The sequence below is a fragment of the Aythya fuligula genome, chromosome 2, assembly GCF_009819795.1.
Source record: "Aythya fuligula isolate bAytFul2 chromosome 2, bAytFul2.pri, whole genome shotgun sequence".
NCBI lineage: Eukaryota > Metazoa > Chordata > Aves > Anseriformes > Anatidae > Aythya > Aythya fuligula.
In genome coordinates this window covers 109,941,976-109,963,754 of record NC_045560.1, presented here as the reverse complement: position 1 = coordinate 109,963,754, position 21,779 = coordinate 109,941,976, and the positions used below count along the sequence as shown (strand labels likewise).

Genomic DNA, 21,779 nt, shown 5'->3' with positions numbered 1-21,779 from the left:
TAGCGTAGTTAGTACGTGTTTGTTACATGGCTGCGGTGGCCCAAGAAGTGCGAACAAAGCCACTCTCTTTTTTTAAGCTCTAGAGTGGGGCATGAACCAAGGAGAGGGATCCCCACATTTACTAAATTTCCGCCTACAGGGTCTCCTGTCAGGCCTGTTGGTGGGTCAGAGCCCTGCATCAAAGCTGCCTTGGCCCATAAGAGGTGGGTATTAGGCATCCCAGCGCACCTCGATTAATCTAGCACCTTTAGTCACAGCTGAGGATTTTGTACCTTGCTACCTGTTACTTACAGTGTGAGACAGGTGGAGACAATACAGCCCAGTGCTGTCAGCCTGAGCAGACTTGGACTAAGTCCCCAGTAATCGAATTCCTAATACCACTAAATGTAAAGGAGATGCAGCCCCACAGAGTTCTCATCAGTGGCACTGCAGCCAGGAACTTGCCTCTAAGGTAGGGAACCGCCCTGGAATGTCCATGGGTACGCTTTAATAACTGAAATAGAACACGCTGCAGAGAAAAGGTTTGTGATATGGTTTTCTAAACAGTAATTAGAGATTTCACTGAGCGATAGAAATTCTACCAGACAGAGCCGTGAACCAAGTTGTAGGCCAGCTACAACTCACCATCACAAAAATCTATTTTTTTTGCAAGAACTAACACAACTACACGGAACAGCTTGTACCCCTCCAAAACCCCATGACCTTACAGAAATGCCATGTCACTTCACAAATAAGGTATTTGTCCCGGTTCAGTATCGTGACAGAGGTGTTACTGCCCCACGTCTGTTTTCATGGCCTGCAGCTGCCGCACACCCACCTGGTGGCACGGGAGCCTCTCACACCGCTCCCTGCTCTGAGAAACCCCACAAAGACACAGCCTCCCTTTTACGCTTCCCCCATCCGAGCTACAGCCTGCTGCCTAATCCTCTTCTCAGAAAACCTGGACAGTGAACAATATTATAAAAAAAGGTTTTTATTGTTTATCGAACACCAGACACCTCTCAAAGGGCTGCTACCTACCAACAATTACTATAATTACCTCACCGCGGACCCTGGCTAGCACCCGAGGGCAGTTAGCTGCTGCTCTCCGCGTCGTTGCTCAGGCTCTCCGCGAGGTCAGCGAGCCCGGCTTTGCTCAGGGCACTGATCAGGTTCTCGGCTGTGGCGTGCGCGCCCTCCTGATCCTGCCAGGCCACCAGCAGCTGCTTGGCCCTCATCCGCACGTCTTCGCTGTCCGACTCGATCTGCCGGATGTCAGAATCCTTCATTTCCAGGTAGGGGGCCAGGGCCCTCCAGTGCTCCCCCAGCCGGCTGGCAAGGATCTCCATTTGGTCGCCTGTCAAAGCTTTGTCCCGTTGCACCTCTGGACCTGGAGAGGAAAAAAAAAAAACAACAATAAAAATCACAGCGAGACTCGGGGAGCGTCTCCAGTCGATGCTGCAAATGATTCCTCCCTGTCCTGCCCCATTTCGAGCCTCTCACTCACTCACAGCCTGACATAACCCTGCCATTGCGCCTTTAACCTACCCAAAAGCTCTGGCTTCTCACAGCTGTAGTGGGTTTCAAGAAGAACATCCCTTCCCTGTCTTCTTAAAACTCCCTTTTAAGCATCACCTTGCTACAGGATAAACAGTTAACGAGCCTCTCAGTCCTGTTAGCAGCAGAGCGACCAGGGTATCAGCTTTAAGATGTGGTCAGTGCTTTGAGGACGTTTCTGTCATTCTGGCATCGAGATAAAAACACTCCATGCAGTGCTCTGCTGAGAAGCCAAGCGATCACACAAGTGGGTTTACAAAGCTTTAACTTGGACTATAAACATAGGTGGTAAACCAGAGCTTATTTCACACACTTTAAGAGGGAAACAAAAAAAACAACCAAACAAAAAAAAACCCAGCACCTTAAAGATTGAGTTACTTACACAAAGTCATCATATTCCTAATTTTTAGCAAATAGCTCACCCTCACCCCACCTGAAGAGTTAGTTGGCACAGACGGAGCTTTAGCTCCTTCCAGCGCTTTCAGTCACAGTCATTAATTTGCAGTAAAACCATTACGTTGAGGGAAAGGACTAGAAGAGCATGAACAATAAAAACAAGAAGCCCGCAGAGCACTTCCACTGTTTCTAAGCAAAACGTGCAGACCACAGCTCTCCCCTCTTTGCTTTAAGACAGCAGAAGAGGGATTGACACAGGCCCACAGGCGGCTTTCCAGTAGCAGAAAACCCCCGAGGCTCAGCAGCAGTGGCCAGCGTGCGGGTTCCACACCCCACCTCTCCCCCTGCCCACGCTGGGTCCAAGAGGTAGCGCACGGAGCTACACCGCACCAGGGAGAGGTTCTGGGAGATGGGGGCGGGAGTGAGGATGGAGGAGGGCAATGGACATACACACGGGACAGGGAAGGACACCTGAGAGCACGACACACCAAAGTTATGGCAAGAGACACACACGAAGGGGCTGGGTCACGGAGAGGAACAAGAGATGGTATTTGTCAGGAAATTTCGGTTTTCTCTGTCAGAGAAGCTTTTGCCTTCAAGACCAACAAATGCAGATGAAGTAAAAATACCCAAAGTGGAACACAGCTGTTTCTGAAGGTCCCATAACTACCTACCCCAGTGGGGTAGAGGGAAGCTCTCACCTGCGGCCTCTACAGGGCAGAAAGAGGGAAGAGGGGCTGAGAAACAGCTGGGATTTCTACCAAGCACTCTGCATCTTTGGGCTACAAACGCCTAGTAGCACTAAACACACATCAGGCAGCAAAAATGGCAGAGGCCCCTAATGAAAATGCTTATCTTTTGGCACTGCAGATCAGGAGACTGAGAGGTTGCTACAGGTGTGCCCTGACAAGCTGCACTTTTCAGTATGAATGCGGGTACAAGTCAGAAGCACCAGGGCAACCGGGACTGGTGACCCTGAGCAGAAACTACAGTTAAACACAGCTTCCACTATATGCATCAAGAGAAACTGTGAAAAGACTAAGAACATGCAAATCTTACTTTCATTGTTTTCCTTTAATAAAGCATCATTATCTTCCTCATCTTCGTCTTCGCCTGTTTTTATTTCTTCTGAAGGAGGCTATAATGAGAGAACTAAATATCATTGGATGAATTTTGGGTTTCAAGAGAAATTCTACAGCTCTATGATGGTCCCTGGCACGTGTGTTAGAATGGAAAATCTGACATGATCCCATATGAGAATTAAAAATCTCCCCCAGTCTTCCGCATCCAGACCACCAGTAACAATAAAACACAGTGTTAATTAAAAAACAAAACCCCAAAAAATAAACTAATGAAGCTATCAAATGAGTTTACCGGATTCTCCCCAGTTCTTTCCACACTACCTACAAATGCAGCATAACATGCATAGCTTTATTACTTCCTTAAAAAAAAAAAAACAAAAAAACAAAAAAAAAACTTCACTCATTTTACTCCTCACTCAGGAATTCAAGTTTTCTGTATTTTCAGACTTTTTTTTTTTTGTAGACTAGCTACAGGTGGCAAACAAGTAAACAATCAGCAGACTTTTCACTTCTTGATTTAGCTACTGATCAGACAAGATGAACAAAAGGCTCCCTTTTCTACATCTCAGTCGCAGGCCTTACCCATGCATTTGTTTCTTGCCATAATACCTGGTCCAGGACCACTGCATCATCAGGAACACTGCATCAAGTTGTCTATTAAACCGCTCTTCCCTCCCAGTATTTGTTCTAAAATTGCTTTTAGCATCTAGTTAATTCTGATGGCTAGACAATGAAAACGCTACACATTACAATCCAATTTTTACATCACAGACAAGAAAGGTCTCACATACAAAACCAAGGGTCCGTATGTGCACAAAATACCCGGGTTGCGTGCTAACTCAAAGGCTTAGAAAATGTTCCCCTCCCCAACCATTCGTCTCTTACCACTGTGTATAAAGCAACCTGAAAGACCCCTAAAGCCCTTGCCTCGGATTTGTATTGTTGAACATACAAAGCGATAATGGATTAGATTTACAGCTCCACGAGGTCTTTTTTTCTCTACATATTCTAAAAGCCAGGGGGCTGACCAAAGAGCCCTGCTAGATCTTGCTGCAACACCACAGTATCCTCAGCTGCACACGCTGCCCCTTTGCTAACCACAGCTACTGCTGCCACGAGCCACACCACCAGCTTACACCTGCCGTGGAAGGGGTTTGCACTGCAATGCGGAAACCAAGTAGCTTGGTAGAAACATATTCCTATCTACCAACTCTGCAATGGTGAAGAAAAGCCTGGATTGCCACAGCTGTTCGGTCACAGAATACAAGCTCAGCAGTTAATGTTAGCCCAAGTTATCCGAAATTTACTATTACTGGAATCTTCACAGATTAAAGCAATTTTCCTTGCAATATTTCCTTCAGTGTACAAACTTTTTTCTTGTGTTTTTCCCCCCGTATACCAAATGGACTGCAGAAAGAGACAAGCAGGAAGTCAAATGAATTCATTTATTATTATTATGATTATTATAGGATAATACCACTTACAGGCAGCTCCTTGGCTAATTTGATTACCATGTTTTCTAGATATTCTGGTAAACTCTTGAATTGTTGGTTCGTTGGCTGGAAGAAGTGGGGACTTCTGCGTGCCAGTAGTCTTAATGCTCTCCACCCATAGTTAGAATTGTTCACAGCCCTACAAAAAAAAAAAAAAAAAAGTTTGCTTGGTAACACTCTGTCATCTATAAAAGTACACAAAAAGATCTGAGTCATTTTCTAATTAATATAATTCTGTCCAAATCTATACTTTTTGTGTATTACTCGAGTCCAGCACAGATGCACAGTAGTATAGAGAACACTTGGTTTTCTTTAACAATCCAAACGTGCAAGAGATCAAAACAAAGTGAAACGAAGAGATCTACGTACTTGTACTTATTTTCAACCATATTTTCAGGATCTGCCTGTTCAATAGCTTCTTCAAAAAACTCCTCCAGCGTTGGCATATATTCCCTAAAAAAATAAAGTAAGGATCTTAATTCTATGCACATTCTACATAAAATAGCTGTTTTTCAGTTACTTCAGAAACATCTCAAACATACCCCCACATGCTGAGCTCACAAACACACAGGAATCTAAACTGGCTGTTTGTTTTGTGCAATTTGATGGGATGGGGTAAGTAAAACAGGGTCTCTTCCCTCATACACTCACATCCCAGCTCATCCGCAACCAGGGAAAGCCAGAGTACTGCCAACCCCACTTCAGTTATTTATGGTCACTGATTTTAGATGGGAAAGCACCAGGCAGCTTAATATTGTACTTCATGATCTCATCTCAGCAGCTTCCCAGACTTGCTCAGACACGTTTGTTTCACTCCTCCTGGTGATCCCTGTACTTTCTGCTGAACATACTTTGGGTACTTTACACTGGAGAAGAGAGGCAGGAATATACCTGATGGGGAGGGCAAAGAAGGGAGGAGCTGGACTCTCAGACGCTACTCAGTGAGAGCACAAGTGGCAGCAAGCACAAGTGCAAGCACAGGAAATTTTACATGAGCATAAAAAAAAAAGAAAAGGAAACCAAAGATTTTCTGTGATGGTTGTCAAACTCTAGAGCAGGCAGCCCAGAGGCTGTGGAGCTTCCACTTGTGGTGAGACACTGAAAACCTGAGGGTCCTGAGCAACTTGCTGTAGTTGAGCAAGGGGTTGGATGAGGTGGTTTCTAGAGGTCCCTTCCAACCTCAACTCTTCTGTGGTAACGTGATTTAAAAGACAGAAGTTGTGGTCCACAGGGGACACATTAAAAGGTCAACTGGTATTTCCGTTCTCTGAACAGCTTGTGGTTGCTTCTATATGATATTCAAACCAGTACATAAGGAAGCATGGCCTAAAGCTCTAACAAAAATAATATTCCCAATGATCAGGGACAGCTTTCTGCTTTGAAGACTACACACAAACATTACTGAGAGCTGTAGGTTACTGTGAGCCAAACTGATCAGTGCTACAAAGCAGACTCATGGTCTGTGTTTCTCCTGCCTAATGTTTGACAGAGATACCAGCTTCTACAAGAGAACCTAGCGATCAGTCAGGTAAATTAAAATAAAAAAAAAAAAAAAGAAGAAAAAAAAGGGAAAAGAGAATGCTGGTTTCTAAGTTCACTTTGGTTTTGTTTTGAGAACCATACTTTGCCCAGAAAACCAGTGCTGCATGTGTGTTTACAATGTGTTACTGACTATGTGCATGTTTAAGTGCACCATAAAAACCCATCTGATTTCAATCCTATTGTACTTGGCACCATGCACATTTTAAAAAGCAGATTTTATCCCAAGAACAGCTATCTAAAACAAAGACGGGCAAAGAAGTATTAACCCACTTAACAAAGACTTGAGGAATCAATGTAAAAAAGTGAAAGTCTCTTGACTGTGTTCAGTCACGGTGTCCACAATAAAACTTTAAACTGAATCCAGACTCTCTGGGACCTGCTCTTTCCTGTTAACCATCACATGCGGTTCCCCCCCATCCTTTTTTTTTTTTTTTTGTGTGTGTTGTCCATGTCCGTGTTCCCCCTGCCTCCCTCCCAGCTCTTTCTCCTCTCCATGCACCAGGAATCACAAGTTTTGGGTAAGCACACGATTACCTGAAAATCATGGCTAAATAGCTCGCCAACTTCATTAGAACCAGACTTGGCAAAATTCCTTTTTTACAGAAACTACCTAATTACACAATCACCCTCTCTTAAATGAGTGAACAATAGCAAAGAAAACTGTGAGAAGATTTCAAGACAGAGATGCACAGAATCAGCTTCTCTCAAGACACAGCACAATGGAATGCTCTATATGATCATTTTAAACACTTTCCTCATGCAACTTTGTAATAACTGTAATTTTGCATAAATCAGAGTGCTGGAAGTTAGCTTTAGACAATAATGTGCTATTTCTTACCTACCTACTCTCAGATTTGCAAGCTTCCATGTTATCGGGACATAAGTTCCACAGGCGGGTCAGTTCCTCACTGAAAGAGAGGAGCACAAACACAAACTGAACTCCTTCATCCTATCATCCCACGTTCCATCATTCGCCAAAGCCAGACACACAAAACAGTGCTACACAAATTCTCTTCCCAAAGCCTTTATAACAAAGGGTGTAATACAAATTTTGTGATACAAACGTATTCGGAATTACCAGAAGTGACATAAACGTTATCTGATGTTACAAATTAGGAAAATAACTTTCTAAACTTCTACTTAAGTCTCTGGCTGATCTGTGGACAGAACATTTTGTTTTGATAAATGAAATAATTTATCGTTTTCTTTTTCAGAAGGGACATTGAGCACTCAGTGTTTAGTAACTCAGTACAAGATCTTGAGGCTCAAGAGGAGATCATAATTTCCACATCTAGGTTTGGTGAACAGCTACAATACAGAGACTAGAATTTCTCCTAGAAATAAAGTGGAAAAATATAGCACTTAGAATACTTCTTGATATGATCTCTCCAATGGAAGATTTTGCATATTACTTAGCCCCACGGATAAAACATCAGTAGGTGTTATTTTAAAATCCATGGCATAGACACATGTTAAGCAAAAACAAAGAAAACAAAAGGATAAAAACTGATCCAACAAGTATAAAAACACTAATTTGCAGCCTATGACTTACGGACTATCTATAAGGGATCTATAAGAGATGACTAAGGAAAAGCCCACTTGGTTTTAAACCAAGTTTTGCAGTTCCAAAGTGAGGAAGTTTGAAAAACACTCACTAGAAAAACAATCAGTGGCAAAACAAAACAAAACAAAACAAAACAAAACAAAAATCAACCACCAAAGTAACCACCACCACAGAAACCCTCTAAAGAAAAAGAAAAGCAACAACAACAACAAACCACAACGTACTTCCCCATAAGGATTTTTTTGTTTGGTCCTTTTCCTAGGAAGTCCTCAGGAGCTGGCCTCTTTCTTGCAGGCCTCATTGGCTTAGAATCAGGAGGCCTAAAGGAAAAAAAAAACAAAACAGCTCTTTAATATCAAGTCAGTAATATTTAAGAAAACAAAACTAAGCCAATTCATTTCAGGTGGCTTTGAGTTAAATCACAGTGAAGGTATTCAGAAGGACTGAGATTCCCAGGGTGGAAAGGAGGGGGAAGAGGAGAGAGAACATAAAGTAGGGATAAGGAAAAGGATTTGCCAGACACCAAAATCAGTTCACTCACAAATTTAAAGGTTTATCAGAGTTCCAGTACAGAAAAAGAAGCAAATCACATTTATTCCAGCAGCACATACTAAGTGTGATCTACCCTGCTGCTGGGATCATCTGCACTACGATTGCAAGCTCTCCTTCCCCAGCTGCACCTGATTTCATGGGATCAGAGAATGGAGATCCCACATCACTGAGGTAAGGGTAAGACCTACCCAAGCTGAAACTCTGGCTGAGATCTAAAGAAGGAGACAGAACATTTATACAAGTCAGATTTATTAATTTTAATTAATTAATAATTAAGTTAAGATTCAAAGATTTAAGTCAGATTTAATAATTTTAATTAATTAATAATTTTACATTTTCTTTTCCAATAGTTATTTCTCTCTTCTTACCACCCCCCTCCCTTTTCTATAAACTGCTTGAAGCCAGGAAAAGATGGCTCCACCTGACCTCTGCATAAAAGAGTTTGTGAAAAGGTAATGGCCCGTCTGCTGTTTACCACTAAGGGGCTGTGGCCAGTGGAGAGAATAGTCAAGCACACATATGGAATCTCAGTTCATATTTGCCACTCGTTAGTAACTAATTACGCAGGAAATCTTTTGATGGCAACAGCCACTGAGCTGTACATTCCTTTCAGGTAAGTGATCGCCACCAAGTGGCAAACATCATAATAATTCCAGGTTTGCTGCCCCATTAAAGCCATAATGCCAAAGGAATTGCTTTAAGAGGCAATCCCTACTGCTATAATAGCAAAGTCAGGCACTGACTTCTTCATCACAGCGTCTGCCAAAGGCAGGAAGGGAGACAACATGATCCCCAACCACTGGATCCTTGGTATTAAGAGAACAAAATGCTGCCATGAGACAATGAGGAATGCTCTCCTGAGACCCAGAGATGCATCACCACCTCTTCATTGGCATTACAAAGCCTTAAAACTTTTGGCAGAAATCTAAGAGCATTCTGCACATTTGGAAGGGACATCCAACTATACAAATGTCTAGGTTGTGTGAATCATTGAGTTCATATACACTGTGCATATATATTCAGAAACCGAGCCATCATTTCAAATAAATGACAAATTTCTACTTTGAAAGAGAGATACCTTTCTTTCACAAAGCTTGGGCAGCCCTCATTTTTCCACGAGTTCCAGTTTTCTTCTGTATTTAATATATGCTGGAGAAACATAATATTCCATATTATCAGAGTCATAATTACCTTTAAAGTTGGCCCCACAAATATTAAGCCATGGTAACTAAGGAAAAAACTTGGTTTTAGTGTATTTCAGCCACAAATTTGAAGGTCATCAGTATAATATTAGGTAGTTGGTTTAGTTTATCCAAAAACAGTGCATCTCCTTGCTCCAATGACTATGGGAAAGGCTTGATTTCTCTTTCTCTGAGCAAAGAAAGAGATATAGCCAAAGGAAAATTAAAAACAGAAAGCAGAAAGATTGAAAAAAGGTTAAATTCCATTTGTGTTTTATTTCCCATGTCTCTGGGCACAGTACTCCTTCCCGCAAAGATATATATATATAAATTTTAAATGATCTCATGTAAGTATACATGCACATGTATGACCATTTCCATTTCTCCCCAGCAGAAAGAAGAAAAGCACATTAACAAAAACATGGGAAAATGTGGCTAAAACTAAAAGATGTTATGAGATCTCTTCCTGAGATGAGATAAAAGGTCTCTCAGACTTTATGTTTACGTTCTAAGAGATGGTTTATTACTGATATGGCCTTTTTACTCCTTAGACACTCTAGAGAGACCTTGGTTCAGACATGCACCAAAGTTCTTACCTCTACCATTTTTGAGAATCTTTCCCCATCTGGCGGATTTTCTGAAAGAAGCTATGATTGGGAGAAAAAAAAAAAGTTAACTTTTAACATTATACTTTACAGAATATTTAGGAAAAAAAAAAAAACAAAACGGCTGTTACTCCTTCAAAGGTGGTTAATACACTATGACATGAGGTAACTACATTTTCTACGTAATTTCTACGTAAGAATCTATGGTACCAACCTGGTAAACTGCCTTTGTAGTATCTTCAATCCAAAGAGATTGTTCGTCTGTTAGAACATAGTTTGAACTGGAATTGAAAAAGAGAAATCATTAAATCATCTTTTTTTTTTTTTTTTGTTAAATGTGAAGAGATGACTAAATATTGAAATAGTGCTGAGGACACACCCTTTACACTACGTGCTTTCTGTGCTTCCTAAGAGGTGTTGGAGGGGAGTTGAAGAAGGAACTCTGAATATGCTCTGATCTGGTCCCATGGACTGAACATTTTTTGGTTTGTGGCTTTAATTTGATGTGCTTGTGGAAAATACTTCCAGGTTTAACTTCAGCCAGTAGAAAGTTCATTTGTGTGATTCAAGAACAGATCTTTATGTGGACCCAAAGCACAGCAAACGGACACAAAAACCAGACTTCAAAAGATCCGCTCCTAACCTCGGCTAAAGCACTACTGTAGACAAACCATAGTAAAAGGAAGAATTAATCTACTGGCATTATATGGACACACATCTTGAGTACCATAAACCATGAGTTCTATATAGCATAACCTAGAATTATAATGCAATTAGTAAGTAGAAGTGAAAAAGTAAAAAGTAGAAATAAATACAATACTTAGGATGTGGCTCATTTCCTTTCCAAGAAGAGATCAGAATTCTTTTGTGAACAAATTAGTGTTATACCATGCCATATATATATTACACTGTCCTTGCCCACTGATAAATGAGTGCTTTTAATGAACTGCTGAATGAACTGTCACTGAAATGATCAACTACCACCTCTACAGGGCTGAACTGCAGTTCAGGATACCTGAATTCTAGTCCTTCTCTGCCACTGGCTCACCTTGGTAAATAAATTATAGAACGAGGATAATAAAACTGATCTAGTTTGCAAAGTTCTCTGAGATCTGTTTGCAAAAGGCAGTATATTACAGGTGAAAGCCTTAAATGTTAATTTTTATGTGCCCATATGGTTAATGGCACAGGAAAAGAACAAACAGGAACATTTTTCTTCAGCATAACAGTGGAGTACTGAGTAGAAAAAAAACAGGGCTTTGTTCTGTCCCATCAGTTTATAAAAGGAGTAGTCACCCTTGTTATCTCTTGCTGTTTTAGACATAATTCTGCAGAGCTTTAGGAAGAAACAAATCAGCAAACACTGCCACATGTGGATGGCAAAGTTGATGATATATATGCCATCATTTTGAATCTGTAGGTATCCTGCACTACCTAATGGCCTGCTGCTAGAGGCACTCCTTCCCTCTCATGGCTGGCATGCACCTTAACCAACCTCTAGAGGTCTCTGCTTCTCTGAAATCCCACCCAACTAACTAACCTGACAGAAAACTCTGCAAGACAAGCAGATGTGTTTTTGCTGTCTTAAAAAACTGCATAAACTTGAGACTAACAAACACCGGTGTCCCTGCAAGGGGAAGCAGAGAATCACACAAAGGCAGGAATGAGACCTCCCCTTTACTGCTGTAAAATAATTTCATCCACCTCTTATATTTACCAGTCCAGGGTTCCACAAGGTTCACCAGAACCTTAGAATGAGTAGATGTAAGTGCTTTTAAAATGTTTCAGTTTAACTCAATCCGTATTACCTTTTAAATTTGACCTGTCCCTTCAGATACTGAAAGAGTATTAGATACTGCAACAAGATGTGACGGCGAAAGTTACTGTCACTCAGCTGTAAATCCATCAACTAGACCAAAAAAAAAAAAAAAAAAAAAGAAAAAGAATTACACATAGACTTTAAAGACATTAAACATGCATAACTGCAAAAAAAAAAACCAACAAATATTTTCAGATAAATCAGACGGGGACAATTTTTACAAGAAGATGATGATGGCAAGTCATTACAAAAATCTCTATTCAGGATCACCTATACGTTAAAGACAGTGCTCCACAAAGCTCCACAAGATCCGTGCAACTGCCATTCAGCACAATTTAGGAAAGACAGTTATCAAAACTTTTAATGTAACCCATTCCTTAGAATCACAAGGACCTGCTTGTAAAAGCAAACGGCATATTTCTTAAGTTTTTCTTTTTTGAATTTTATCCTGCTGGATTTCACAACATTCTGCCTAAGGAATCATTCACTTTGAAATGAACACGAATTTGGAACAACAAATATTCAAATTTTTCAGTAACTGAAGGACAGCTTACTACCTTTTCCTATGAACTACTGGCTACGTAAGGGTTTGGCTATCAAAAAAGTGTTTACCCCTATCACCAGCGTACACTGCTGTTTTTACACCTCATGTGTTGCAACACGATTTCCATGATCTCATACAAAGAGAGCACTGAGAAGATTCTTTAAAGAAAAAGACCTTCCACTTGTGTATTTATTAAGCAACCAGTTCTATATCATTTCAAAATTCTTGACACAGAAATTGAAGGCTTATAAGCATGCATATTCCTTCTCTTCACCCTCCCAATTCCAGAAAGAGAAAATTTATTTTGCATTGTGACTTGCTTTGTCACCTACTAACACCTGCCTGCAAAAGTTAAAGTTACAAGTTATTCCAAAATGAAGACAAAAGCATTAGGATTCAATTCAATAGCATTTCATTTCTTAGTTAACTCTTAACAGAGTTCAAAATGCTCAATACCATTTTCAAAGCGATTTTAAACAAGACTTAAGAAAAAGGAAATATGGTTAACACATCAGCCAAGTTTTGAAAGCGTAATTGTAAAGACAATAAAAAAGCAGCTCCATAAATATTTACTTTAATTTCCCTTTTTAAAATGAAAACAAACAAAAACGTATTGAGTGAAATAAACAACAGCTTTCCTGCAGACTATTCCAGAAACAGTAGTCCCTGAATCTTCAACTAAACAGACAGAATCCAGAGAGAAGGAATAAAATGTAAGAACAGAAGAAATTTATCTTAATGCAGCAGTCAATGCAATGGGATTGTTGGAGAAACTGTGGAGACATTCCAAACCCAATTGGACGTGGTACAGATCAAAACCTGCTCGAGCTGAGAGCTTTGAGCAGGGAGGCTGAATGAGATTATCTCCACAGGTGCCTTCCGACCTCAGCTACTCTTGATTCTGAGCAAAGAGACCACGTACCTTTTCACTAGTTAGGAACTTTGCAAAATACACGTGTTCTCCGCCTGTTTTTAGTTCTTCCAGCTTTTTTCGGGAAGCTTGAGTGTCATCCAATTTGTAACTTTTGAAAACTGCCAAAACTTCTTCTGAGTACTATAAAACAAGAGTTATTTACCACATGAAGAAAAAAAATAAACTAAGAAAGCTTGTATTTAGAGAACTATAATAGATGTAGTGCCAACCAAGTAAAATTGGTAGCAGACTTGCTATCAGCCAGTCAAAATAACACCTATTTGCCAATGTACCAATGCACAGGGGATCTCTGAACATTATTTATGAGTCAAAGCATTATTTATCATTTCAGAACATCTACTCAACTGGAGCATTTAAATGTACTAAGGACAAAATGCTATGGCTTGTGAATAGAGCACAATCGCTTTCTTGTTTAGATGTTATGAAGAAAAAAAAAAGTATGTATCATAATAGTGCTAACATCCAAACATCATCACATTTGTTCAGAATTATTACAAAAGGTACATAGGTGAAAGTTAAGTTTGCAGTGCTTTTCTTAAAATCAATTCAGCCTTCAAACTGCAATGAAGAAAATATGTCAAAAAATTCATCTGAAAGACTTCAACCTGACCGTCATTCTCTCAACCATGTTTTATTATAATAATCTTTTTTCTTTTTGAGCTCTGAGGACATAGACCTCGTTAACCAGATTTATATAAGGATGTCTGTACAGATGTTACCTCTAAATTTCTACAATACAGAGAACAGAGACTTTTTAGAGACTTTTTTTTTTTTTTTTTTTTTTTTTTTTAAAGTGGGCTTTACTGTTAAAAAGTTAAAAAGTTTTTTACTGTTAAAAACTGAATGACCAAGGGTGAAGAAATGGGTAAGCTTTGCAGTAAATCATCCTCAACATTCAAAGTAAGCAAAATTGAAACAGGTGGCTGAAGTCAACAGCTGGTTCAAGTCATTGCTTCTACAAAGTGATCTGTTTCAGTAGAATCCTATCAATTTTAGGAATCTAGTGGGATTAACATTCAAAAATAAGCAATACTCAAAAGAAAGGCCTGGGATTAGGTAGAACTATTTAAAAAGTTCTGCTTGTTGCAACTAATAAATCACAAAAAAGTACTTCTGACATTACTGAAACATATGAAGTGTTTCTGTAATTGACTTACTCAAGTTTTTTAGAAGATTTACAGCTTAATATACTGTTTACTGTCAAAGGCTCACTTTAGAAACCAGCAAAATGCACTTCCTCACATGTTCCTCATCTTCAATAGCATTAACAGTTGAACTGTTCCATTCTTGCTCAGTCACTCTTTTACTTATGTAAATTTTTTTCTTACTTTTTACTTAGGATGAATTGTTGAACGCATGAACTGAGATTACCTTAAGAAAAGTCTTCCATGAGACCTTCTCATAGCACTGCACAGGATTTCTAAAGTAATCTTGAAGTGACCAGAATTTTCTATACAGGTTATAATCTATTGGAATGGAACTGGAAAAAAAAAATATGGTTAAGAAAATCCATACTGAAAGCACTGCATTAAATTCAAGTCCACTCAGAAAGGTGCAATAAAGTCCATAGTGAGCCCTTATGGAAAAGTCTATCATTCAAAACTTGTCCCTAAAAGAGTCTTCCATCCAGCCTACTGTTACTTTTTCCATCATAACAACACAAATGGTGAAGCAAAAGGGACCTAGGAGTTTTATACTGCCTGGGGAACGAAGAAGAACAAAGTCCTTTTTCCTAAATGCACACACAGCATGTGCTCATTATCCCTGAACACGTTTTACCAGAACAAGTTTTGTCAAGATACTTGGGAGAACTGTGAAAGAATACCAGTAGTTTTCATCGAGAGTATGAAACTTTTTTCAAATAATCTGTAGACTTTATACTTCTAGGCAACTTCCATTTAAAAAACCTGCTTCCATTAAAAAAACAAAAACAAACAAACAAACAAGCAAACAAAACAACTATCCAGTCACAAAGGGGCAAGAAATAACTAGAATTCTGAGCGCAACATTTAAAGTTATTCTCCAAACCGTTCTTTCCTTTCACTTTATAAAATTATGTTTCAATGTTTAGATTTGTTATAAGCTCACCAGCTTGTTGGGGCTTCATCATCTCCCATTTCACCTTCTTCTACCTCCATCCCTTCATCTCTCTCCTCCGAGTGCTAACAGGAAAAAATAATAAAGAACTCGTGTAAGTGCCAATGCAATTTGTATACATTTTACATGGCGTTCTTTAGTTTTATACCAATTATTGCACTTCAGATGCTTAGGCTGGTAATTTAACAGATCTCCAGTAAACACCCAAGTCCTTGTCTTAACACTATACTACACTTTAAAATGGTAGCCTGACCTACACTGGAAAAACCAAAAACAAAAAATAAAAAACAAACTCATAAGGAAACCTCTGTTCTCTGTAGACTGTATGGAAAACTTTTTACAGTAAGTGACAGTTCTCATCTCTCAGTCAAATCAAGATCCCTTTCCACCCCCAAGCCTACACAGTTTACTGTACCAAATAGCATGCCCATTTCCAGAATCAGCCAGCTGGTCTGGAAGAGGGAGAACCAAATTATGAACGTACAGTTCTGAATGTAGAATGTTCACAGTAGCAATCTTAGGTGGTTACAGAATAGGTTTCTGCAGAATGAGTGAAAAATGACACAGGATTCTCACCTTCTGTCCTAATGTGCTCTCATGTTCATTGGTATTGAAAACAGTGACATTTTCCAGGTTGAACTGACTCTGCAAATTGAGTCCTGCAGAAAATAGAAGGTCAGTCTCCAAAGCTGTGAAGTTCATAAGTCCGTTAGTTCAGTTCATTATTTATGAGATACTGCTATTAAATTCTCAGAAACAGCATTCAAAACCTGTGCTTGAAATCACAACAAATTAAAGCCACCTACAACACTAACAACAGAGACAAGAAATAAGATACAAAGTGCTTTTCTCCAACTGGATTTCATCTGCAACCTTCACAAGCTTAAAAGATGCAACCTATTTAGTCTTTGCCATGTGTTAGGTGTGATGAAATGGAAAAACCTTACCTGATTTTTCAGAAAGCGGAAATAACCTAGCCAAGAACAGCTGAATTCTTCCACAGAAGACTGTGTTTTGTGACTTTGATAGCCTTCTTAGGAGATCTAAATATTGCAAAAAGTACAGAATATTAGTATTTGTCCCTCTTTCAATTTCTTACACGCTAGACTTTAAGACTTGCTAATCACATCCCACGTAACTCATGAAAAGATGCTACGGTTTGTAAATTTAAATGCCAGTAACTTCCTCAGATCAGCCACAGTTTTCCCAAATGTATTCTATTTATTCTCTGAATTCCTACAGTGGCAAGAAAAGATTAGTTCAAACAAATCCAAATCAGATACTGCCTCTGACTGGGGCCTTGTCATTGCTGAGAGATAAATACTTTTCAGATGTTCTTCTGTAAGTACCTCCACTGCTGAAGAGATTTCCCTACGGTCAGAATAACTTTTACATTAATCTGCAAGACTCATGAACATGCACTAAGATACATGACCTGCTTTTATTACTTATTGAATGCCTCTGATCAAATTATTAAACTCACTTTAATCTGCTGTTCCTTAATCCCCCACCACAACCTGTGAAGAACTAGAACTCACCATTGCACATTCGTAGCAAGTAATTTTTCCCTGCAGAGTAAAACGTATTCTGAAACAGAGTAAAAAGTACTGAGATCATTAAGAGACAGCAAAAGTGTTTTTGAGCAATTTTAATTAAATCACATGCAAGTATAAGTCATTCCTACTCTTAACTCTAAATTTCAGTTTTCCCTTAAATAAGAAACTGTTTTCATGAAAGGCAAACATAAAACAAACAGCCCCACAAATTTCAAGAAAGCATAAACCACAACACTTAAATCCAGTTCCCCCTCCTCAAGTAAAAAGGAAAAAACAAAACCCCAAACAAACCACTAAAAATCCCCACACATAACAATGAACTGTATGAGTAGGATCCTCTTTGTTTTTCCTGGACCACACTAATTTTTACACTCATTTCCCTTATCCTTCCGTGCATTATTTCTATACATATATAAAGAGCAACACACAGAAGATTTAGTGCATTGACAGTAATAGTAGTTTGGCAGTAAGAAAATGAGAATGCTTGAATGAATGATAAGAAGCAGTTTGTGAATACATTGGAGAAGACTACATTATCTCAAATAGAACAGCCTGAATGTCTATGGGAAGAAGTCTAGGAAAGAAAAGAAGAGAAGGAAAACAAAACATGCTTAATGTTACAACTCTAACACAGACAGCTGCACAGAGAATTAAAATCTGTTCATAAAAATGGTTTGGGTAGACAAAAGCTTTGGCATAACATACATTTTGGAAAAATACTTACTGATTTCCATGTAGCAACATTCTTCTCCACAAAAGTGAAAATTTTGTCACACTGATCCAAAGGCAAGCAATCCAGAACATCTCCCAGAAGCACAAAAGGGGTTGATGCAGTGCAGATACCTATGAGGAACAGCGAGTGTTTTGTTCAGCAAATTTGAACTGGAATGCAGTAAGATGCATGGCAGTTGATGGACATGTTCCCAAAGAAGCAAAAAAGTTCTCCTGAGTTTCTACATAGCCTAACAAAAAGCTTTGGCTGAAGTATGAACTCCCACTGAAGATATTTTTGTATGCGTGTACACATGCAGATGAGAGCTTTGTGTTAATGTGCAGAAAACACTAAACAAGAACTGTTTTAAAAATCTCAGAAGACTCAAACAGCTAGCCTTGCATCTCACAATTAAACTCCTTCAGACTTCTAAATCCATAGTTCTACTGCATACACATAAGAAGTCTGAGAGTCTTTTCCTCAAGCATGTATATCCACGCTCTGTACCTTGCTAATGTCTGCATGCATCGTAATCATAGATCATGTTATTCTACAGTTGTTAAGACACATACGTAATTGAGCTATACTTAATAAAACAAGTATTTGATAGGTAATGTGAACAAGTAAATAAATAGAAGTATGTGAAAGACTCTTCAAAAGAGATTAGCACAATGATTTCTGACACAGAAGATGACAGTTATCAAAACAGATCCAAGTATCTAAAAAACACCAGTGTCCTGGCAGGTCAGTATGTGGGAGGAGAGCAGAGACATTCAGTACACAAAGGTCACACGAGTAACTGAATTTAATTCTTATTTCACTCCTCTCATTAAACAGAGTTAACCACTACCGTAAACACCACATATTATCAAAGCCAACTGCTGAATACTACTTACAAAAATCAAAGTATTAAAAACAGAAACAATCCTACAGCCCCCCAAACTGCCAACAGGTTTGAGAAAAAGATGCTCACCTTCTGTGACTCCATTAATAGCAAGAGAAATAATTGCCAGGAGATTTTCACACGGAGCTTTATTTATCTAAGCAAAAAGAACAGTTTTAAACTTCTTTATTCTGACTTTAATATATTTAATGAAACCAAAATTCTTGTTTCTAAGCAGGGGTATTTATAACAGATATTGACATTGAAATTTCAACCTGTTACTCATCAGTTAACTGTATACAGATTTATTGAATGAGCAACATTTCTTGACCAGTTCCAGCTTTTGAAGACCCTACAATATTTACCCTGCAGACTGTGTCATTCACCTCTGAATGTAACTACCCTCCATTCCACCTACACTCAAGTAATACCAACAAAAACACCCTCTGTTTCCTTTTGTTTACTGTCAGGCAGCTTTGTTACATGCTAGTAACAGATAACCCACTCCACCCTACTCTTGAAGTATAATGCAGAATAATCTGTATTTATGAACTCGAATTTTCAGACTGTTTTTTTTTAATAATCAGTATTTCCCAATACTGCAATAAGTTGCTGTTAAACTAATATCCTAACTAGTAGATTAAAGTTGGATTTATACTAAAAGGCATGCCGTAGCAGTTTGAAGTACTTACTATTTCTTCTTCTACAATAACTCTAAAAGCTTGATCCAAGGTACACTTCTTTTCATTTTCACTGCAAACACAAACATCTCACATCAGTTAATAATGTTATTATTAGGAACACACAAAAAAGATCTGAAAAAGGGCAGTTTTTAAAGCAAATGGCAGCCACTTACCTCCCAGGAATCTGGTTAAATGCGTTCAGCAGCGGTTTGATAGTTTTGTTATGCAGGGCCTCTCTGGTGGAAGACTATCAAAGTGCGAACAGACAAAAGTTACAAGAGCAGTATGAAGCTGGAATGGTACCAAGGTTGTTTCTGCCAGATCACTTTTGTTTTCTGCCACCTGATGGTCAGAAATGCGAGGGAACCGTGCGTACCGCACCCCGTGTGTTGATTTACATGTAAACACACACCGCGTATCGACTTACAAAGGAGCCTTTGGAAACAAATCGGGTAAGTAACACGAAATATGTAGCAAATTAGGCATGTGAGGGAGCAGATCACGCCTCACACCCGAGCTACCCGAGGGCTGCATGGGGGAAGCGAAGCACAAAGGGGCGCGCTGCGTTGTGCCCGCTGTTTCACCTACCACACCCCCAAGCCCCCCACAGCCTCCCCGTCTCAGCAGGGGTTTTTGGGGCGGTTTGGGATGGGGGTGCGAGCCCCACTCCCCGCTTTTCGCGGCGCGTTACGGGCACCTCAGCACCCAGCCGGGCCCTCCCCACAGCCAGGCGCGGCCCCCCTCAGCACGGCCCATCGCGAGATGGCGGCAGCCCCGCGTCCCCCCGGCCCCGTCGCCGTCCCCCCGGTCCCGTCCCGTCCCCCCGGTGCCCCCCGGGCTGCTCACGGTGAAGCGGAGCCGCGCCTCGGGCAGGCTGAAGAGCGGCGGCGACATGGCTGGGCTCCGGCCCGCGGCGCTCCGCGATGACGCAATGGCGGCCGGGCGGCCGTTGGCGCTGAGGGCGGGCCGTTAGTGAGGTGCTGCTCCCCCCCCCGCCCTCATGGTGGAAAAAAAGCTGATTTTTCCCTACCCTGTGCTTTAATTTCTGTTTCTTTGGGTTGTGCAGGTGGAAGGGAAAGACCTGTGTCTAGCAGCTCTGAAGACCTCCGCCTCCTCTGCCAGCCAGTTTCAAATACAGCTCCCTGTTTTTAAAATTTCTCCATCATTATTTCAGCAACAACACAACATTTATTTATTTATTTATTTACCTATCTATTTATTTATTTATTTATTTTCATGCCCAGAAAATCAATATACTGTTCATACAGCCTATACAGCAACGTACTGTTCATACAGCGTATAGTTCAGGAGGTCTTGACCCGGACGTGGAATTTAAGCGCTACTCCTGATGTAGCATATTACTGAAGTAACACGTTAGAACACACTGGCTTACACATCTTCTAAATGTTTCTCAGAAAGCATGAGTGTCTGGAAACGAAAGTGTCGCAGTTACTGAACTTTGATATTGCTTTGAACTTTGAGGGTGGTGAGGCTCTGGCACAGGCTGCCTAGAGAAGCTGTGGCTGCCCCATCCCTGGAGGTGTTTGAGGCCAGGCTGGATGGGGCTTTGGGCAACCTGGTCTGGTGGGTGGTGACCCTGCCCATGGCAGGGGGCTGAAACCGGGTGGGCTTTGAGGTCCCTTCCAACCCAAACCATTCTATAATTCTATTATTATAATAATTCAGACACCTCAAAGAAAGCAGAGCCCCAGGGCACTTTCCCAGGTCTCCAAGGCACACAGTTCACCACAGTTCAGTACCTGGTTGAAAAGTACAGGTGCTGCCTGATTCCTTTTATGCAGGCAGGAAAAACTAGGATACCTTTTTTTTTTTTTTTTTTTTTTTTTTTTTTTTTTTTTCCCCTGCTTCTGGAAAATACAAGTAATTGCTTGCATTTTATTAATTGCATTCACTATTCTAAAAGCAAATATTTAAAACTTCAAAGATCAGCTAGAAGCCTGTTTTATTGTGTGGCTCCTTCGTTTTTCTGCCGGCAGAGGGAAGCGTTTACCCAGAAAACAGAGGTGCGGATGGACGCCTGGTTCTGGTGGCACTGCCAGCTGTAGGTTTGGCCCTTCGTCTATAAATGAAACCACTGTGTGACACTTCCTTAAAAAAAAAAAAGTCTGGGTATGCCAGGGTCGTTTTAATTCATTTCAAAACCATGGGGGGAAAGGGCTTCATAACATTGAATATAGGCATGATTAATCGTTTTGAATGAGTCACCTGCATACGCTGCGAGACATACTGAATATTACCCGTTCAGGCTTGCAAGAAAGTTTGCTTGGCTTTCTGCAACGTCTTTCTGATATTTCTCATCTCTTATTTTGATAAATTAAAGCACATTTTCAGATGAATAAGGCACTGTATTATGTTGAGATTATTCTGATGTTGTCCCCCACCTCCAGAGCTGTACGAAAGAGAAACAAAGAGCTCTCTGAATAGGGTAAAAAAAGCATTTATACTTTTAAAGAACAGTAGAAAGCCATTTGCAAGTGTCCTAAGGAGATACTGACAAAGTAAATTGTGTCTTTGTAGAATATAAGTATTCCTTAAGCCAAGGCTGATGTTATAGAGGGCTGCCAGCCTGAAGTACAATG

General features: G+C 40.1%; 1 protein-coding gene across 2 annotated transcripts; it reads right to left on the bottom strand.

Moving 5' to 3' along the window:
- Positions 1-957: 957 nt before the first annotated feature.
- THOC1 (THO complex 1) lies at positions 958-20,098 on the bottom strand. Of its 2 annotated transcripts, XM_032182656.1 has the most exons (22): positions 20,026-20,098; positions 19,353-19,426; positions 19,189-19,249; positions 18,587-18,653; positions 17,626-17,744; positions 16,884-16,932; positions 16,293-16,388; positions 15,922-16,004; positions 15,337-15,410; positions 14,620-14,728; positions 13,237-13,368; positions 11,760-11,860; positions 10,166-10,232; positions 9,943-9,993; positions 9,244-9,314; positions 8,354-8,377; positions 7,838-7,933; positions 6,892-6,957; positions 4,877-4,960; positions 4,499-4,646; positions 2,992-3,070; positions 958-1,369 (listed from the first exon to the last, which is right to left on the bottom strand). In XM_032182656.1, the coding sequence occupies exons 1-22, from the start codon at positions 20,071-20,073 to the stop codon at positions 1,074-1,076; spliced, it is 1,995 nt and encodes a 664-aa protein (XP_032038547.1). In that variant the 5' UTR covers positions 20,074-20,098; the 3' UTR covers positions 958-1,073. The 2 variants fall into 2 exon arrangements, with proteins under 2 accessions (XP_032038547.1, XP_032038548.1); XM_032182657.1 differs by lacking the exon at positions 8,354-8,377.
- Positions 20,099-21,779: the final 1,681 nt, after the last annotated feature.

What these genes read in the sequence shown, in the direction of transcription:
- THOC1 (XM_032182656.1), bottom strand. Translation starts at nt 20,073, where the DNA reads ATGTCGCCGCCGCTCTTCAGCCTGCCCGAGGCGCGGCTCCGCTTCACC. An exon ending in AGGCGCGGCTCCGCTTCACC is followed by an intron (nt 19,427 to 20,025) that starts GTGAGCAGCCCG and finishes GCACTTTGATAG; the next exon opens with TCTTCCACCAGAGAGGCCCT. An exon ending in ATGGTTGAAAATAAGTACAA is followed by an intron (nt 4,647 to 4,876) that starts GTACGTAGATCT and finishes TTTTTTTTGTAG; the next exon opens with GGCTGTGAACAATTCTAACT.